At 51.1% G+C, this 20405-nt stretch overlaps 1 protein-coding gene across 2 annotated transcripts in view; it reads right to left on the minus strand.

Moving 5' to 3' along the window:
• Positions 1 to 20405, minus strand: part of ikbkb (inhibitor of nuclear factor kappa B kinase subunit beta) — a 46466-nt gene that overhangs the window by 15838 nt on the left and 10223 nt on the right. For both annotated transcript variants that reach the window (XM_069180924.1, XM_069180920.1), the window contains exons 4-17: positions 15721 to 15838; positions 15436 to 15505; positions 14622 to 14710; positions 14122 to 14211; positions 13750 to 13874; positions 11985 to 12092; positions 11578 to 11707; positions 10098 to 10292; positions 8126 to 8240; positions 7418 to 7541; positions 6161 to 6312; positions 5708 to 5769; positions 5092 to 5195; positions 4414 to 4463 (exon numbers count right to left, since the gene is read on the minus strand). In XM_069180924.1, the coding sequence (XP_069037025.1) occupies positions 4414 to 4463; positions 5092 to 5195; positions 5708 to 5769; positions 6161 to 6312; positions 7418 to 7541; positions 8126 to 8240; positions 10098 to 10292; positions 11578 to 11707; positions 11985 to 12092; positions 13750 to 13874; positions 14122 to 14211; positions 14622 to 14710; positions 15436 to 15505; positions 15721 to 15838 (1532 nt within the window). The remainder of the gene's footprint in view (positions 1 to 4413; positions 4464 to 5091; positions 5196 to 5707; positions 5770 to 6160; positions 6313 to 7417; positions 7542 to 8125; positions 8241 to 10097; positions 10293 to 11577; positions 11708 to 11984; positions 12093 to 13749; positions 13875 to 14121; positions 14212 to 14621; positions 14711 to 15435; positions 15506 to 15720; positions 15839 to 20405) is intronic.

Below are 20405 nucleotides of genomic sequence, written 5' to 3' on the forward strand. Positions count from 1 at the left end.
CAGACACAGAGACAGGGGAGAGAGAATGGGACAGGGTCACTCTCTCAGACACAGAGACAGGGGAGAGAGAATGGGACAGGGTCACTCTAACAGACACAGAGACAGGGGAGAGAGAATGGGACAGGGTCACTCTCACAGACACAGAGACAGGGGAGAGAGAATGGGACAGGGTCACTCTCACAGACACAGAGACAGGGGAGAGAGAATGGGACAGGGTCACTCTAACAGACACAGAGACAGGGGAGAGAGAATGGGACAGGGTCACTCTCACAGACACAGAGACAGGGGAGAGAGAATGGGACAGGGTCACTCTCACAGACAGAGACAGGGGAGAGAGAATGGGCCAGGGTCACTCTCACAGACAGAGACAGGGGAGAGAGAATGGGACAGGGTCACTCTCACAGACACAGAGACAGGGGAGAGAGAATGAGACAGGGTCACTCTCTCAGACACAGAGACAGGGGAGAGAGAATGGGCCAGGGTCACTCTCACAGACAGAGACAGGGGAGAGAGAATGGGACAGGGTCACTCTCACAGACACAGAGACAGGGGAGAGAGAATGGGACAGGGTCACTCTCTCAGACAGAGACAGGGGAGAGAGAATGGGACAGGGTCACTCTCACAGACACAGAGACAGGGGAGAGAGAATGGGACAGGGTCACTCTCTCAGACAGAGACAGGGGAGAGAGAATGGGACAGGGTCACTCTCACAGACACAGAGACAGGGGAGAGAGAATGGGACAGGGTCACTCTCACAGACAGAGACAGGGGAGAGAGAATGAGACAGGGTCACTTTCTCAAACACAGAGAGGAGAGAGAGAATGAGACAGGGTCACTCTCTCAGACACAGAGACAGGAGAGAGAGAATGGGACAGGGTTACTCTCACAGACAGAGAGACAGGGGAGAGAGAATGAGACAGGGTCACTCTCTCAGACACAGAGACAGGGGAGAGAGAATGGGACAGGGTCACTCTCACAGACAGAGACAGGGGAGAGAGAATGAGACAGGGTCACTCTCTCAGACAGAGACAGGGGAGAGAGAATGAGACAGGGTCACTCTCTCAGACAGAGACAGGGGAGAGAGAATGAGACAGGGTCACTCTCTCAGACACAGAGACAGGAGAGAGAGAATGGGACAGGGTCACTCTCACAGACACAGAGACAGGGGAGAGAGAATAGGACCGGCTCACTCTCTCAGACACAGAGACAGGGGAGAGAGAATGAGACAGGGTCACTCTCACAGACAGAGACAGGGGAGAGAGAATGAGACAGGGTCACTCTCTCAGACACAGAGACAGGAGAGAGAGAATGGGACAGGGTCACTCTCACAGACACAGAGACAGGGGAGAGAGAATGAGACAGGGTCACTCTCTCAGACAGAGACAGGGGAGAGAGAATGGGACAGGGTCACTCTCACAGACAGAGACAGGGGAGAGAGAATGAGACAGGGTCACTCTCTCAGACACAGAGACAGGGGAGAGAGAATAGGACAGGCTCACTCTCTCAGACACAGAGACAGGGGAGAGAGAATGAGACAGGGTCACTCTCACAGACAGAGACAGGGGAGAGAGAATGAGACAGGGTCACTCTCTCAGACACAGAGACAGGGGAGAGAGAATGGGACAGGGTCACTCTCTCAGGCACAGAGACAGGGGAGAGAGAATGAGACAGGGTCACTCTCACAGACAGAGACAGGGGAGAGAGAATGAGACAGACAGCACTGCTAGAGCACCACAACCCAGACTCAACCACATCACAGCACAGATCAAACAGCAATATCTCACACACTGGGACACACACACACAAACACAACATAAACTGGAATGCTACAGAACCTTAAACAGACAATACACACTAGCTGAATATTTGACCAAAATAAAAAAATAACAAACAGAAACAGACCCTGACGAAGTACAGGCTCAGTGACCACAACCTGGCCATAGAAACTGGGCGACACAGGCAGACCTGGCTGCCCAGAGAGGACAGGCTGTGCTCCCACTGCCAGCGGGGAGAAATAAAGACAGAGGTGCACTTCCTACTGCACTGTGACAGATACTCTGGGATTAGAGAAACATTCTTCCCGAAATTCAGAAATCTAATCCCAGAGTTCCCACACCTGCCAAAACCACAACAGGTCCCAATCCTACTGGGAGAGGGAGGAGGGAACTCAGTTGATCTGACACACTACTGTCTTACAGCCCAGTAAGAGATCTCCTGTCACAGCCTGAGGAACAGTGAGTCTGTCTCCCAATAATGCTCCAGCCGCCTACAGTATATGTCAATATTATATAATATGTCTTTGTTGTAAATGTCTGTAACATGTCTGTAGATTTTATTTTACTTCTACTTTTTGTTTTGTTCTATGTTAATTTTATTATTTTTATTTGCTTTGGCAACACTGATTGTACCCATCGGTCATGCTAATAAAGCACCTTGAATTGAATTGAATTTAATTGAATTGAATGAGACAGGGTCACTCTCACAGACAGAGACAGGGGAGAGAGAATGGGACAGGGTCACTCTCACAGACAGAGACAGGGGAGAGAGAAAGTGACAGGGTCACTCTCACAGACACAGAGACAGGGGAGAGAGAATGGGACAGGGTCACTCTCACAGACAGAGACAGGGGAGAGAGAATGAGACAGGGTCACTCTCACAGACAGAGACAGGGGAGAGAGAATGGGACAGGGTCACTCTCACAGAAAGAGACAGGGGAGAGAGAATGGGACAGGGTCACTCTCACAGACAGAGACAGGGGAGAGAGAATGAGACAGGGTCACTCTCTCAGACACAGAGACAGGGGAGAGAGAATGGGCCAGGGTCACTCTCACAGACAGAGACAGGGGAGAGAGAATGGGCCAGGGTCACTCTCACAGACAGAGACAGGGGAGAGAGAATGGGACAGGGTCACTCTCTCAGACACAGAGACAGGGGAGAGAGAATGGGACAGGGTCACTCTCTCAGACACAGAGACAGGGGAGAGAGAATGGGACTGGGTCACTCTCACAGAGAGAGACAGGGGAGAGAGAATGAGACAAGGTCACTCTCTCAGACACAGAGAGGAGAGAGAGAATGAGACAGGGTCACTCTCTCAGACACAGAGACAGGAGAGAGAGAATGGGACAGGGTCACTCTCACAGACAGAGACAGGGGAGAGAGAATGGGACAGGGTCACTCTCTCAAACACAGAGAGGAGAGAGAGAATGAGACAGGGTCACTCTCACAGACACAGAGACAGGGGAGAGAGAATGGGACAGGGTCACTCTCACAGACACAGAGACAGGGGAGAGATAATGGGACAGGGTCACTCTCTCAAACACAGACAGGAGAGAGAGAATGGGACAGGGTCACTCTCTCAGACACAGAGACAGGGGAGAGAGAATGGGACAGGGTCACTCTCTCAGACACAGAGACAGGGGAGAGAGAATGGGACAGTCCTACTGGGAGAGGGAGGAGGGAACTCAGTTGATCTGGCAGCCCAGTATGTGATCTCCTGTCACAGCCTGAGGAACAGTGAGTCCGTCTCCCAATAATGCTCCAGCCGCCTACAGTATATGTCAATATTATATAATATGTCTTTGTTGTAAATGTCTGTAACATGTCTGTAGATTTTATTTTACTTCTATTTTTTGTTTTGTTCTATGTTAATTTTTTTATTTTTATTTGCTTTGGCAACACTGATTGTACCCATCAGTCATGCTAATAAAGCACCTTGAATTGAATTGAATTGAATTGAATGGGACAGGGTCACTCTCTCAGACACAGAGACAGGGGAGAGAGAATGGGACAGGGTCACTCTCACAGACACAGTGACAGGGGAGAGAGAATGGGACAGGGTCACTCTCACAGACACAGAGACAGGGGAGAGAGAATGGGACAGGGTCACTCTCTCAGACACAGAGACAGGGGAGAGAGAATGGGACAGGGTCACTCTCACAGACACAGAGACAGGGGAGAGAGAATGGGACAGGGTCACTCTCACAGACACAGAGACAGGGTAGAGAGAATGGGACAGGTTACTCTCACAGACACAGAGACAGGGGAGAGAGAATGGGACAGGTTACTCTCACAGACACAGAGACGGGGGAGAGAGAATGAGACAGGGTCACTCTCACAGACAGAGACAGGGGAGAGAGAATGGGCCAGGGTCACTCTCACAGACACAGAGACAGGGGAGAGAGAATGGGCCAGGGTCACTCTCACAGACAGAGACAGGGGAGAGAGAATGGGCCAGGGTCACTCTCACAGACAGAGACAGGGGAGAGAGAATGGGCCAGGGTCACTCTCACAGACACAGAGACAGGGGAGAGAGAATGGGACAGGGTCACTCTCAAACCCACAGAGACAGGGGAGAGAGAATGAGACAGGGTCACTCTCTCAGACACAGACAATTCTTGAATTCTTGTGTCTCACCTCTGGGCTTCTCCCTGAGCTTGCGGTACAGTTCCATGGCCTTCCCTTCCCTTCATGTGACACGAGGCGGCGTGCAGAAATCCAGAAGAGGTGGGGAGAGAGAGGATGAGAGGGGAGACGAGCAGGAGGAAATGAAACAATCTAAAAAACCCTGTGATGTGGTGTGGCTACTGATGGCCCCCTGCATGTCTTCCACCTTGAATTATTCACATTCAAATCCAAGGAGCTGTACTAGCAGGATTTATGAAATACAGTGCTGCCAAAGCAGATACAAGTAACACAACATTTACAACAAAATCACATTAACAGAAACATACAACAGAAACGGTGCTGCCTGCAATGTGTTGAAAGAGGACTGGCTCAAGGCTCAGGGGAGTGGGTGGGAGAACTCTACCAACACCTCATTCTCCCCTGTTAGCACTTGCAGGGTTTCTAGGTGCCTGCCCAGATGTGACTCACAGAGCTGTTCATTCAAAGACGGGGGTTATTACAAAGCTAATAAGTGTCAACTTTAAATTCTGATTATAAAAAGTTGTATAGAGCTCCTTCTGTGCACCCTTCTCTGATACCCCTCACTGTGTTTCTCTGCTCTTCCCATCTGCCTCACTTTCTCTCAGTGACGTCTTTGCGAGAGCCACTCTCCTCCCTATGTTTCCCCCACAACTGCCTCTTACTCACAGAGTGTCTAGAGCCTCCACATATCTCCAAGGCTGTCTCTGTAGGTCCACAATGTCGGTCTGCAGTGACATCATCTGCTCGTCAAGTTGCTGGACTTCCTCTGCCTGTGAGGCACAGAGAGAGAGACTCAGTGTGGTATATACTGTAGGTCTCTGCAGTCAATACCACTAACCTTGGTGTGGGCAATCTTAGGATACTTAGGATGCTTTTAGTTCTCATCTTAAAACACATCAGCTCCAAATTGCAATCTTAAGATTTCAATTTATTTTGATCAACTTTCTCATCTTTTTAGTCCATGTTCTTTTGTGTAGCTTTGATTGTTTGAGCACAAAAGGGACTAAGTAAAATTATCACCAGGCAGGGCATGAAAGAGTGCATCTGGTGCCTGTCCTGGTAACCTGGCTCATTCTAAAGCCTTCAAGCCCAACAGCTGTGAAAGTCGAGGATGGAGCAGGTGAAAGAGCAGCACTGGTGTGTCAACTCTATTCTCGCGGTGCCCTGCCTGGCGACCCCCCCCCTGTTTGGATACTGCTGTGCAAGATGCACGCTCGCCGGACGTCCACGTCGCCCGGTTAAGCATGTAAAACATGCAGGTAAGCAGTTAAAACATGCTGACCTGCCCGCAGCTCAGCGCTGTCTGCTCCATCACCTTCCAGGCCAGCATCATCTTCTCCGAGGCTGCAGGGGATTGAGAGATTGAAATCAGTCACGTTTCTCCAGACCACAGACCCAGATCCCAAAAGGGCAGGGCAGGGCACCACTGTGAGGGCTGCGGGTGCAGGACGGCCACCAGGAGGACAGGGCTTTCTAGACCTTCCAGTGAACAGAGGCTCTTGTGGTCTGCCGGGCGCCTGCAGGGAAGTGCCGCAGCTGCAGCCTAACTCTCCCACAAGGCCTTAAAAGACTCAGGTGGGCGGACCGGGGACGCTCATTCTCCCCATGCAGCACAGGAGCTGAGCCCAGATGTGGAGGGTACATGATCAAAAACCTCCCTGTCCTCTGCGCTGTCCCTGCTCCCCTGCCCTCCTCTCCCACTCCCTCCCTCGCTCCCCCACCGGACTCTCCGCACCGATCCCGCTGCCCCGCTGCTCCTGGTACTTGTCGATGTCGATGTGCAGGCTGGTCTTGAAGAACTCCAGCTTGGCGCGCAGCCGCTGGTGCATCGAGATCATCTCGTTCTTCTGCTTGGACAGCGTGCCGTTGTGGCGCAGCAGGCTCATGCTGGGGGGAGGGGGTCAGAGGTCAGGGCAGGCGAGGGGAAAGAGAGAGGAAGCAAAGGGAGCGCATGATTTAGGCACGTGCTTAAAGGGGAACTGCAACACTATTTTCACACGTCGGGGTTAGAAAGAATCACTCAAGGACCTAATGAATCACTCAGTCACATCAAAGAACTGATGAGGGATGAAAGACTGATGAGATTGACGAGTGCACGTCTCACCACAATAAAAGCAAAAGGATCACAGTAACTTGTAAAACCTCCAATTTACATTACAAACCAGGCGAGAAACCAGATGTTCTGCAATTCAGAACAAGGCAACAAGGCTTCCGGTGATGTGAAGCGGCCCTATGACATTGTAAACAAGCCGGCTTGTGAATCCATCTCTTTTTAATCCAACAGAAATAATAGCACCCAACTTCGAGACAGCTTTGCCGACAAATTCTACTTTACTGTTAACTGTGTATGCAGATTACTTTGGAACATTTCTGCAGTGAAATGTGGGTTGCACGACCTGTACCAATTTGCTCATGTGTCGCATTAGTGAGTACAGTGACTAGTGAGCAGGAAGGGCCACTTTGCTTCACAGCTCCAGGGAACTCTCACTCTTGCTCATGGTGAGGCCAGGGGTTTGCAACAGCCTGGCGACTTACAGTACTTCCACAAACTTCACAGTTTCATGCTTAATTCGGAATTTGTAAAAATGTTCTACAATGTCAATAAATTGTTTTTGTTACAGAGAATTAAAAACGTCTGAGAAATTGGGACTGCGGTTCCCCTTTCACATACAGCATGCCTGGGTAATGCAGGTGTTTAACATGCAGGACACATGTTTAATACACACTGCACAAGTTGAATATGTGGTGTATATTTCATATGGTGAACATGATTCATATACAGTACACCACTGTCATGGGTAGTAGAAGTGTTAAATATGCAGTATCCGTGTTCAAAATGTCCAGCATGTATTTACAGTACATGTGTAATATATGGTGCATGTGTTTAATTCATGGTACATGCACACCTGTAATTCTCTAGAGACATGCCATTAAAGCCTTTCTATCTAAAGCTGACACAGAAAGGGAGATAGGAATGTGTACAGGGCCTTACAGAGCAGCCTTCTGCCCCTGCTGCAGTCGCTGCCAGTCCTCCTTCAGCATGCGGATGCAGTGCCAGGCCTGGCCCCAGGTGCGCCGCAGGGGGCTGTATGCTAGCACCCGCTTCGGGTCCTTCTCTGAGGACAGACACAGGGGAGTCAGGCAGAGAGACGGGACTGACAGACACACGTGGCCGACGCGCAGGGCAGACACACAGACACACAGGTCAGACAGGAGGCACAGACACACAGACCACCTAAACATGCAGAAAGGGTTCAGACGTACACTAGGTAGACAAACAGGGTAGGGCAGAAAGAAAGAGAGGAGACCAGCACAGGCAGGGCATGCAGAGACACCCTGACGCACAGAGAGAGGGAGGGAGGAAGAGGGAGGGAAAGAAAGGCACACAGACAGTCAGAGAAAGCATACAGGAAGAAAGGCTAGAGAGCTAATCTGTAACTCCTCTATCATCAGGTGACTCTTAAGGAAGCTCAGTCAAGCTATTCAGGAGTGAAGAAGCTTGGGCTAGCTCACATCGGCTCCCCTGTCACCAGAGCAACCCTGCAGGGCAGCTCTCGCGGGCTCTCGCGGGCTCTCGCGGGCTCTCGCGGGCTCTCGCGTGCTCTCGCGGGCTCTCGCGGGCTCTCGCGGGCTCTCGCGGGCTCTCGCGGGCTCTCGCGGGCTCTCGCGGGCTCTCGGCGCGCTCAGCGGTGGTACTCACGGACGAAGGCGATGTTGTCCGGCAGCGGCCGGGGAGTGAACTGGGGCTCGTAGCTGCCGCGGCTCCGGTCGAACAGGAAGACCAGCGGCGTGTCTGTGCGCCGCCCGTCAATCAGCTGGCCGGGACACACAGGGGTTAGACTATGATGACCGGCCATCACTGGCTTGCATCGCCAACACTGCTGCGGTGATCTAGTGCAGCGGCCATTAGTTCAGTCAAGTCTCTCTGTCTCCCTGCATTTGAGCTTTCCTTTAATTACATGGCCTCCGTATTATGAATAACGTATTTCTTGGCACATTCATTTTGCAGATTTTGAATCAACAGAAAATATCTTACTTGTAAAATGTTCTTACACCTGTAATCTGTCTGTGCTAGAAATACGCCAGTAGAAACCCTTCTCCCTCCCTTCCCCATCTGTCATGCTCTGTACCCCTCTAAGGGTTTTACAATTGCCCTTAAACCACAGACACGCAGGGCAGACAACATTATGTCCACTTTAAATTTAAGACATGCACTTGTACTAGTCTGACTGCTGTTTTCTGAATGTCCCCACAGAGAAATAAGAGGTTTGTTTAAGCTTTGTCAGTTCAACCTAATTGTCCCAAATAGTTCATTAACACCGAATAACTGTTCCAATGGTCTTCTTGTTGGTAAGGATACTAACACGTGTCCAGAGTTTCCAGCATATGGTTTGTAAGCACCCATATTCATCTCCACAGAAATATAATGCTTAATCAAAACAATCATTTCTTTCACATCAGGGGAAATCTTGTCTTACTAACAATGAAGGCATGTCGACACTCAGCTCCGCTCCCTACCTTTCTCTCTCTGTGTCTTGCTGCCACGCCCTTTTTCACACTGCCCCACCCTCTGTACCTCATTGCCCCACCCACTATATCTTGCTGACCTATCCTCATTCTTTCAATTCAATTCAATTCAAGGTGCTTTATTAGCATGACTGATGGGTACAATCAGTGTTGCCAAAGCAAATAAAAATAATAAAATTAACATAGAACAAGACAAAAAATAGAAGTAAAATAAAATCTACAGACATGTTACAGACATTTACAACAAAGACATATTATAAAATATTGACATATACTGTAGGCGGCTGGAGCATTATTGGGAGACGGACTCACTGTTCCTCAGGCTGTGACAGGAGATCACATACTGGGCTGCCAGATCAACTGAGTTCCCTCCTCCCTCTCCCAGTAGGATTGGGACCCGTTGTGTGATTCTGGCAGGTGTGGGAACTCTGGGATTAGATTTCTGAATTTCGGGAAGAATGTTTCTCTAATCCCAGAGTATCTGTCACAGTGCAGTAGGAAGTGCACCTCTGTCTCTATTTCTCCCCGCTGGCAGTGGGAGCACAGCCTGTCCTCTCTGGGCAGCCAGGTCTGCCTGTGTCGCCCAGTTTCTATGGCCAGGCTGTGGTCACTGAGCCTGTACTTCGTCAGGGTCTGTTTCTGTTTGTTATTTTTTATTTTGGTCAAATATTCAGCTAGTGTGTATTGTCTGTTTAAGGTTCTGTAGTATTCCAGTTTATGTTATGTTTGTGTATGTGTGTCCCAGTGTGTGAGATATTGCTGTTTGATCTGTGCTGTGATGTGGTTGAGTCTGGGTTGTGGTGCTCTAGCAGTGCTGTCCTGAGGCTGGTTAGTGTTGGTGTGGCTCAGGTCGGTGAGCCTCAGGACCAGCTGGCTCAGGGGGCTCTGGTTTGGGCTCAGCTCTTGGCTCAGCAGGGCTTTGTGGTGGTAGGAATTTTGGTCACTGTTTTTTAGGTGTAGCCAATACTTTAATATTCTTTTCTGTATGTTTATCAATAGTGGGTACTGGCCTAATTCGGCCCTGCACCCGTTGTTAGGAGTTTTTCTCTGCACACGGAGTATGTTTCTACAGATCTCTCACTACCTTGCCCTCTTGCACACGGCCCCGCCCCCTGTCTCTCTCCCCTGCCCTGTTTTGCCCTCACTCTGTAATCCACAGCACACTGCGTAGCCTCTTTCTGGGAGTCCAGCGTCATCCCCGCCTCCAGCAGCAGCTCCTGGTTGGCCACCTCAATCTTGGTGTCAATGGCGATTCGCTCCTGCAGGGAGGCCACGCCCTCGTCGCTCTGCACCGGATAGGTCAAGATCTCGGCAGTCACCATGTTCAGCACATGGACCAGCTGGAGAGAGAGAAGGATGGACAGAGAGAAGAAGATTGTGTATTTATTACCCACCGCACTCATCTCCTTCATAACAGTTTTGTCAAGACTAAAGTAAACTTTCCGTACCTTCAGAGAGAAGCAGAGACAGGGAGAAGGAAGGGGAGAGATAGGGAAGATAATGCCTTAGGCCTTATCACTGCCTCTGTAACTGAGTGCCTCTGGCCCTCAGTGTCTCAGTGCCTCTGACCCTCGCTGTCTCACTGCCTCTGTCAGAGTGCCTCTGGCCCTCGCTGTCTCACTGCCTCTGTCACTGAGTGCCTCTGGCCCTCGCTGTCTCACTGCCTCTGTAACTGTGTGTCTCTGACCCTCGCTGTCTCACTGCCTCAGTAACTGTGTGCCTCTGGCCCTCAGTGTCTCAGTGCCTCTGACCCTCGCTGTCTCAGTGTCTCTGACCCTTGCTGTCTCACTGCCTCTGTCAATGAGTGCCTCTGACCCTCGCTGTCTCACTGCCTCTGTAACTGTGTACCTCTGACCCTCGCTGTCTCACTGCCTCTGTAACTGCGTGCCTCTGGCCCTCAGTGTCTCAGTGCCTCTGACCCTCGCTGTCTCACTGCCTCGGTCACTGAGTGCCTCTAACCCTCAGTGTCTCAGTGCCTCTGACCCTCGCTGTCTCACTGCCTCTGTAACTGTGTGCCTCTGACCCTCGCTGTCTCACTGCCTCTGTAACTGCGTGCCTCTAACCCTCAGTGTCTCAGTGCCTCTGACCCTCGCTGTCTCACTGCCTCTGTAACTGTGTGCCTCTGACCCTCGCTGTCTCACTGCCTCTGTAACTGCGTGCCTCTAACCCTCAGTGTCTCAGTGCCTCTGACCCTCGCTGTCTCACTGCCTCTGTCACTGAGTGCCTCTGACCCTCGCTGTCTCACTGCCTCTGCCACTGAGGGCCTCTGACCCTCGCTGTCTCACTGCCTCTGTCACTGAGGGCCTCTAACCCTCAGTGTCTCAGTGCCTCTGACCCTCGCTGTCTCACTGCCTCTGTCACTGAGTGCCTCTGGCCCTCGCTGTCTCACTGCCTCTGTCACTGAGTGCCTCTGGCCCTCGCTGTCTCACTGCCTCTGTCACTGAGTGCCTCTAACCCTCAGTGTCTCAGTGCCTCTGACTCTCGCTGTCTCACTGCCTCTGTCACTGAGTGCCTCTGGCCCTCAGTGTCTCAGTGCCTCTGACCCTCAGTGTCTCAGTGCTTCTGTCACTGAATGGCGCAGTGCCCTTGTCTGTCTGTGCCCCTGGCCCTCAGTTCTTCTCTGACCTTGAGGTCCAGGATGTCGTCCAGTGCCCTGAAGCAGCCGTGGGGTCCGTACTGGGGGTCGCTGCCTCTCTCGCGGGGGTTCCACTTCAACATCAGCTGCAGCCAGCGCTCCAGCTTCTCCGACAGCAGCCTGGACACAGGAAACGCGTCACTCAGCAGCCAAAAAAAACCTCAACTCCATCAAACTACAATATAACAGCGCTTTCTTTCATTGCAAGCTGCTCACGAAACAAAACGCACGATCACATGCTACAATGTATATATCAACAGAGCAGGCAAAGCACAGTAGTCTCCACAACTACAAGACGAGACTACAACTCCCATGTAGTCTGTACACCTAGACTAGGAGCCAGGAACAGCCACAGCAGGGTGCTCTGCTGCCCCCTGGTGCCCAGTGCGAGGCTCACCGGTTGAGATTGTTTGGCTGGGGCAGGTGCTTGGAGAACTTCACCTCTCCAGACAGGTCTTCGTACACCACGATGTCATCCTCGTGCTTCTGCTTCAGCTTGGTGTGCCTGGGAGAGAGAGGAGCAAGACAGAAGGGGACCAATGGAGAGAGAAGGGGGGATGAGGAAAGGAGGAGAAAGACAGGGAAGGGGACGAGGGACAATGGTGGGCGTAGAGAACGAGGAAGAGGAACAGGAAGACCAAGGGGCAGTGGGGTCGAGTGGGAGAGGGAGGAAAGGAAAGAGGGGAGCACGGGCAGAGAGGCACCAGGAAAGCGGGGCATGGGAGTGCCAGGGTGTGCCCGAAGACAGCAGACAGAGAGAGAGACAAGGGAAAAAAGAGAAGTGACTCCCCGCGCTCTAGGATCAACGCTGACGACAAAGGAAAAATCTGCGCCTGTCTGATATCTCCCACTCCTTCCCTCCCCCAGAGCGGAGACCAAAAAGGCAAGAAAACATCGTAATCAGAACCGGGCCTCACCCTCACACTGGGCACCCTGCATGGCTGGGGAATGCCAGGAGCCACCCAGGCTTTTCTGGGAAACAGACCGAATGGAGAGCGAGGCTGTGGTCACTGTGAGATTGGCACCCTGCCTCCTCCGTGCTGGAGTGCCTCCATTAAAAACGAACCCAGCTCCCCTTCTCGTTATCACACCACGCACTCGGCACACAACCAACCCTAAAGCCCCCCTTGACCGTTCTCTCCCATGGCTTTCCAGCGCAGGGCCAGAGTGACGATGGACAGACTCAGCTGATGGCCATCGGAGGGCACTTGGCGTCACTCGGGGCTGTACTGACTCTCTATTTGTTTAACACAATGCCCTGGCGCTGTCCTGGGACATCTCTGTGATCGCTCTTTCGTATTCTCCGAAATGACGCACCATTTCCTAAATCCTCCAAGAGGCTCAGGCTGTTGTATAAGTCTTAGTTTTCCATTCCTCTGAGTGTTCCATGCCTCAGAAACAGCTACTTCTGATGAGATCAGGAAAATAAACAGAAAATGCAGTAACAACCTCTTGGAGCCTCTTTTCTTTGTCGTTCTTGTACCTGGTGAGCAGAACCCATAGATCCATACGAAGTGTCTCTTGACTTCAGCTACTGCAGTGTTTCAATATAGGCAGGTCTGCAGGCCAGGCGGCACTCATACAACACAGTGAGATTTACAGGGCATTGTTAATGTGGCTCAAGGATTTGTTACGCATGATTTTCAAATTGTGAAGAGAGACGCCGCTGCTGTTTATACTGTAAAGCACTCTTTTCATTAAAACCCCCCATTCTTGGAAGAAGGGTGCTTCCAGTTTGCCCACAGACAGGGGCACGAAAGCCCGATATTTCGGCAGTGTCCTCTTCTGTCACTGAGCAGTCGGCACTTTTCTGCTCCTGTCACGCTGCTGAAGACGCATTCCGACACTTCAGATGAGATTTCGCCCCAGGGCAGACCTGCTCCGGGCGCTGAAATGCACCTCCTGCCAGCGCTGGGGCTGTCTCGCACACTTTTCCACCTCCAGCTCCTCTGCCGTTCGCATAACGTGCAACGCGCGTTCCAACGTTCCGATAGGCAAAACTTTGGAAATCCAAGATTTCCGTAGTATGAAGGCACTGGCTGTAACCATTAGTCTACAGATGGATTTTTCCTGATTCTGCTTTTCCAGGGGCCGATGTGGAGGGTGTACCCAGGAATATCTAGGAAGGTGGAGGTGTGTGTGTGTGTGTGAGGGGTTTTTACCAGGGCACAGGCTGCCAGGTGGGCAGGAAAGGGCGGAACCCGGTGATGCACTCGAACACCAGCGTGCCGAAGCTCCAGTAATCCACCGTCACTGTGTACTTCTGCTGCTCCAGCAGCTCCGGGGCCTGGGATCCAGGGTGGAGAGACACGGAGAGGGAGGAAGACAGAAGGCATGAGAGATGGGGCAAAACTATGATATGTTTTTCATCGGGAAGGCTGAATCACTGTTATATAGAGAAAACACATGAGGTAATCTAGAGAATACGGCTCAAATTTCCTTTTCTTATCTGTCGCAAATGAATCACTTCCCCCGGCCCTAGCCCAGGTGGGAAGGAAAAACTGTACAAGGCCCCCCCTCCTGTGTGGTCTCACCAGGTACTGCAACGTGCCCACGAAGGACGTACACAGGCTGCTCTGGTCCAGCTCCTTGGCGTAGCCCAGGTCGATGATCTTGTGGATCAGCTGAGAGACGCAGAGAGGGACCGTGAGGGAGGAAATACAAGCACACTACGCTCTACGGGGCTTTAACAGATGATGAGAGAAAGAGAGTGTGTTGGTGGACGAGATGAGATTTAGCCAGTCAGGAGTGAGGAGTGTAACTGTAGGGTGTGAGTGTGCCAGTGGCGTGTGGAGCTACATGCCTGCGTGTGTGTGTGCATGCGCAGTGTCTTGGGGAGGCGTGTGTGTGTGCGTATGCACAGTGTATTGGGGAGGTGTGTGTGTGTGTATGCACAGTGTCTTGGGGAAGTGTGTGTGTGTGTGTGTGCGCGCACAGTGTCTTGGGGAGGCGTGTGTGTTTGTGTATGTATGCACAGTGTCTTGGGGAGGCGTGTGTGTGTATGCAGTGTGTCGAGGATGCACCAAGGCCTCACTCTCTTCTCCCCCTGCTGCAGGACGATATTCTCAGGTTTGAGGTCACGATGGATGATCCGGTTCTTGTGGAGATAGCGCAGTGCAGAGGCTGGAAGGAAGGAAGCAATTAAAACAACATTACACAGTTATAACTCAGACTTAACTGTATCTATTAGGGTGTGTGAGCCAGAGTACATATCGGTGTGCATCACTGAGCGAAGCATGTATGTGATTATGGGCGGCAAAACACAGAGCAGAAAAAGGAGCAGACACCAACACAACAGCATCTGGTGCAGGGCCCAACTCAGACACTCATGGAGATGCCTAACATTCTTGTGGAAATTTTGTAGGAAAACTGGAGGAACGGTTTTTCCCCAAATGTTCTAACCAGACTGGACTGCGGCAGTGGTTCCTGGTCAGTTCTAGTGAAATGGACAGGAAACAGCAGCTGAGTGGCAGTGAGTGGGAAACATCAAGGGGTTTGGCACACAAGGATGGTGGTGGAGAGTCACGACTCTGGTTAACGTCACATGGTGATGTCAGCACCAGGGTGTGTCTGTAGGAGCAGGGAGAGCCCTGGTACGGGGTCCCACACCCTACACCAGAGGAAGAGAAGCATACTCATTTCCACATCCCTGCGCTCACTTCCCCTGCGAGAGCACACTGACTGGGATTTCTACAACAGGCATCCTACTGCAGGACAGGCCGGGCTGCTCCTGTTTACATGGTCAGGGCTTAGGCTCACTGCCAGTTTTCCCAATTCCAAAAGACCCGGCGCGTTTTGTGTGCCAGTGTCTGTGCCTGCAGGGAGGGCGGCTTTGCCCGCTCACGCACAGATGTCGGACAACAGGATCAGGACGGAGCCCTCTTGCATGCCGCAGCAGTTCTCCAGGGTGTTCAGGTACTGCACAGGGAAGATGGAGAAGGAAGGGTGAGCTTCACAGCCAAAGAATTTAATCATCTTCAGCAAAAGTTTCCTCTCTCCACTGTGAACAAGACCTCCTCTCTGTCCCCTCTTTGCTCTTTACTCTTCCCCCCTGACCTGGAGGTTCACTAAGGTTGTCTCGGGGATCCCTGACCTTGTTCCACCCTCCCCAGCCCTGACCTCTGACCTCTGACCTTGCGAAGGTCGCCTCCTTGGCAGTATTCCATGGCCAGCAGGGGCAGATCATTGGTGGCCAGTCTCTGTAATCCCTCTGGCACCTCCCTCGCCGCCACCACGTTCTCATGGTTCAGCCTGAGAGCAAAAGAGACCGAACAGATTAACACCGAGAGGCACAAGGTACGGGGGGGAGAGAGAGAGGGAGAGCTGGCAGGAAGAGAGAAGAGGGAGAAGACAGAAGTCCAGGGTAGGGTACAGAGAGAGAGAGAGGGCAGGAAGAGAGAAGAGGGAGAAGACAGAAGTCCAGGGTAGGGTACAGAGAGAGAGAGAGGGCATGAAGAGAGGAGAGAGGGGTACAGTGTACAGGGCGAGGGCAGGAGAGAGAGAGCTGGCCAGAAGAGAGGAGGAGAGAGGGGTACAGTGTACATACAGGGCGAGGGCAGGAGAGAGAGAGCTGGTCAGAAGAGAGGAGGAGAGAGGGGTACAGTGTACAGGGTGAGGGCAGGAGACAGAGATCTGGCAGGAAGAGAGGAGGAGAGAGGGGTACAGTGTACAGAGAGAGGGCAGGAGAGAGAGAGCTGGTCAGAAGAGAGGAGGAGAGAGGGGTACAGTGTACATACAGGGTGAGGGCAGGAGAGAGAGAGCTGGCCAGAAGAGAGGAGGAGAGAGGGGTACAGTGTACAGAGAGAGAGGGAGAGGGCAGGAGACAGAGATCTGGCAGGAAGAGAGGAGGAGAGAGGGGTACAGTGTACAGAGAGAGGGCAGGAGAGAGAGAGCTGGCCAGAAGAGAGGAGGAGAGAGGGGTACAGTGTACATACAGGGCGAGGGCAGGAGAGAGAGAGCTGGTCAGAAGAGAGGAGGAGAGAGGGGTACAGTGTACAGGGTGAGGGCAGGAGACAGAGATCTGGCAGGAAGAGAGGAGGAGAGAGGGGTACAGTGTACAGAGAGAGGGCAGGAGAGAGAGAGCTGGTCAGAAGAGAGGAGGAGAGAGGGGTACAGTGTACATACAGGGTGAGGGCAGGAGAGAGAGAGCTGGCCAGAAGAGAGGAGGAGAGAGGGGTACAGTGTACAGAGAGAGAGGGAGAGGGCAGGAGACAGAGATCTGGCAGGAAGCGAGGAGGAGAGAGGGGTACAGTGTACAGAGAGAGAGAGGGAGAGGGCAGGAGACAGAGATCTGGCAGGAAGAGAGGAGAGAGGGGGTACCGGAAGAGAGAGAGAGGTTGCACATAGAAAACGGGAGGAAAGTAGCGAATAGTTTGCAGAGACAAGGAAGAAGAGGAATGAATGCATGAGTGCAGTAGAGGAGGAGAGAGGAGGGAGGGAGAGTGACTGCAGTCAAGGAGAGGAAGTAGAGAAGGAGGCGAGAGAGGCAGGCTAGAGAGACAGGAGCAGAGGAGGAGTCAGAGGAGAGAAAATGACTCTAAACAGAGGGAGAGGGAACAGAGGAAGGCAAATTAGAGTCAACGACTTGAGGGAGAGGGAGAGGCAGATTGGACAGAGTGGCTCTAGACAGAGAGAAACAGTAAACAGAGGGTAGTTTTAGTGTTGATGTCCAGGCAGTCTACAGAGTTACACCCCTGGGCCAGACAGATACACCACAGGCCCTCTCGCGCTGCTCTGCCTCTCTCCCCACATATCAACACAATAATGGAAAGTGCTTTTAATAGTCATGAATGGAACAAAACAAACTGACCGTTTTACAGATTCTCTCATGAAAATCCAGTTCAACAACAATAAACAGAACAGATCCAGATGATAAAATGTATCCATCAGAAATGAAATGGAATACTGACAACGCTGGAGACTGAGAACAGAAACGACAAAGACAACGATAATAAGAGCTGTGAAGTGGTTTTGAAAAGCTTATTTACTCATACCCAAGGGGCCAGTGAGTTCCCTGTGAGGTCAGAGCTGTGGTAAATCAGCCCATGACCCCGTGCCCCACCCCAGTGGCTCTGTAAGAGGGTACCACCTGCGGCCGTGGGGCAGTTCACATAACCCAGAAGAAACCAGGAAGAGCTCGGGTCCGACCGGCCCCTGGGAACTTGGGAAGGGCTCGAATCCTGACCCTAAGCTGTCCCGGCCTGAAGGGGCTGACCTTTGGGTAGGAGAACAAGTAAGTGAGATGGCTTATCTGTGCTTTCTGAAGGCTTGTTCACCGAGTCCAGCGACATAACGCACGCAGAAGACAGCAAGTTTCTTCTTCTGAGAGCGGCGCACTGTATCTGGCTGGGAACATCCTGTGAGTACAGTCGCAGCCCATTCTGCCTGGCACCACCCCCGCCAGCCCCACCAGTCTCACAACGCCACGCTCACGCAAGCACCCACAAAACACACAAAGCTCCCGCACGGCCTTGAGGTGGGCCCAACGCCACGACAGGCAGCGCAAAACAAGCTCACTATCATAATCCAGACACGTCATTCCCTTCCGACTTCAAATATATCCTTCCAATTCCACGCTTCTCCTCGCAAAAAGGGCAACGACCTGAGCTGTTCTTCTTAAAAGCCATATACTCAGGGCTGCGAGGTCCGCGCAGAAAATGACTGGGACCGAGCTAGCCTCCATCCACTGGCTATACCTTGTCCACTGCCACAGCCGGCCTCGAGCTAAACTTCGGCCCCCAGTTCACCCGGGCCACGATCTGTTTTCACCCCTGGGTGCTGGCAGGAGGTATCGCAGTATCAGAACACTGACAATACTGACAAATAGATTCAAAAACAGTTTCTTCCCCCAAGCAGTCTGGAATGAACTCAAATTAACACCTGCACATATTAGCACCTGCACTAAAGGTACTGCACTGTTTGCACTCAGTCCTGTCTTGGCTGTATTATAATGTCTATTGTCTATTGAGTTTATTGTCCATGTCTGTTTGTCATTTGTGCATTTTTCTTTCTTTCTCTGATGATACTGGGCACAGCTGAATGAGTAAGCATTCCAATACACTTCTTGTATACGGCAAATAAAGAAAACTTGAATCTTAAGTTGTGATTTCAGGACAATTTGTGTGCTAAAGTATCTACCAATCTGCTCGTCTCCTCACTCAAAGACAGGCCATTGAGAACCCCAGGTATTTAAGATGGCTTACATAGAGAAATTATTAGAGAATGCTGTTGTTCATCAATTACACAAGTTAACAGCAACTTGTAAGTGTAGTGGATTACTTTTAAAAGTAACCTGGCAGTGAATGGGCACAGGACACAACATGACAGAGATGGCAGCATCTTCCAAAGGTCCTACTATTTCAGCTGGCACTGTGTGTTCATTTTTTAGGTTTCTGTTCCAGCTGACATTGACAATAAAGTTTATGTTTTGCTCCGTTGCAAATAACAATCACAGTTATCTTGTGTACTTGTAAGGCTACAATGAAAATACATAAGGTAATATAATATAAATTAAATCATAATAAAGCTAATTAAGAGAGGAAAAGAAATAGTCCAGGGTTCTGATCCGTCCAATAGGTGACTTTCTAAGTGGGTCAGAATTGGCTGGAGTGTCAGACGGGTCTGAAGGTGTGCAGAAAGGACACAACTTCTCTTTGGCAGATGTGAAACATGTGATTGGAGTTCGGTCTTCTCGGGGATTTCAGAAATTCACACACAAGCTACACGAAGTGTGAATCAGCGCATGCAAAATGATCACACGCTGTTTACTGCTCAGAAAAACCTTCACTGGAAACAATCTGGGAGATAATTATAGTTATTTTAATCTGGCAAAATAAAACGCAAGGGTATAAAGACCACAGCTATTTTTAGCCGGTGGGGCGGTATTTATAGGGCCATGTTCTATCAGAACCAGGAGGCAGAGAGCCCGCTGCCACCTCGCTGCTCAACTGTTTGTCCCGAGCTGGCATCCTGCGCTGTCGTGGGGCTGAGGTTGGTGTTCTGGGTGAATTTTCAAAAAAGCATTTTTAATGTTTCTATTTAACAGGGTTTCCTGGTGACACGGACAACTGTCTGAACCACAGGCACCCTCCCCGGCCCACGTCTGATCCCACAAAACCAAACCACAGTGCGCACTGATCACAAACACACTCACACTGACACAAACACTAACACATGCCACCCTTCTCACACTCAAGGCACACCGCCACGCTACACTGTAACTGTAACACACTGAGGTGCACTTTCAATATAGCACACTGCGCTACACTGTAACTGTAACACACTGAGGTGCACTTTCAATATAGCACACTACGCTACACTGTAACTGTAACACACTGAGCTGCACTGTCAATATAGCACATTGCGCTACAATGTAACTGTAACAGACTGAGCTGCACTGTAACTGTAACACACTGAGCTGCACTGTCAATATAGCACACTACGCTACACTGTAACTGTAACACACTGAGCTGCACTGTCAATATAGCACACTGCGCTACACTGTAACTGTAACACACTGAGCTGCACTGTCAATATAGCACACTGCGCTACAATGTAACTGTAACACACTGAGCTGCACTTTCAATATAGCACACTACGCTACACTGTAACTGTAACACACTGAGCTGCACTGTCAATATAGCACACTACGCTACACTGTAACTGTAACACACTGAGGTGCACTTTCAATATAGCACACTGCGCTACACTGTAACTGTAACACACTGAGCTGCACTGTCAATATAGCACACTACGCTACACTGTAACTGTAACACACTGAGGTGCACTTTAATATAGCACACTGCGCTACACTGTAACT

The sequence above is a fragment of the Lepisosteus oculatus genome, chromosome 2 (assembly GCF_040954835.1).
Source record: "Lepisosteus oculatus isolate fLepOcu1 chromosome 2, fLepOcu1.hap2, whole genome shotgun sequence".
Classification (NCBI taxonomy): Eukaryota; Metazoa; Chordata; class Actinopteri; order Semionotiformes; family Lepisosteidae; genus Lepisosteus; species Lepisosteus oculatus.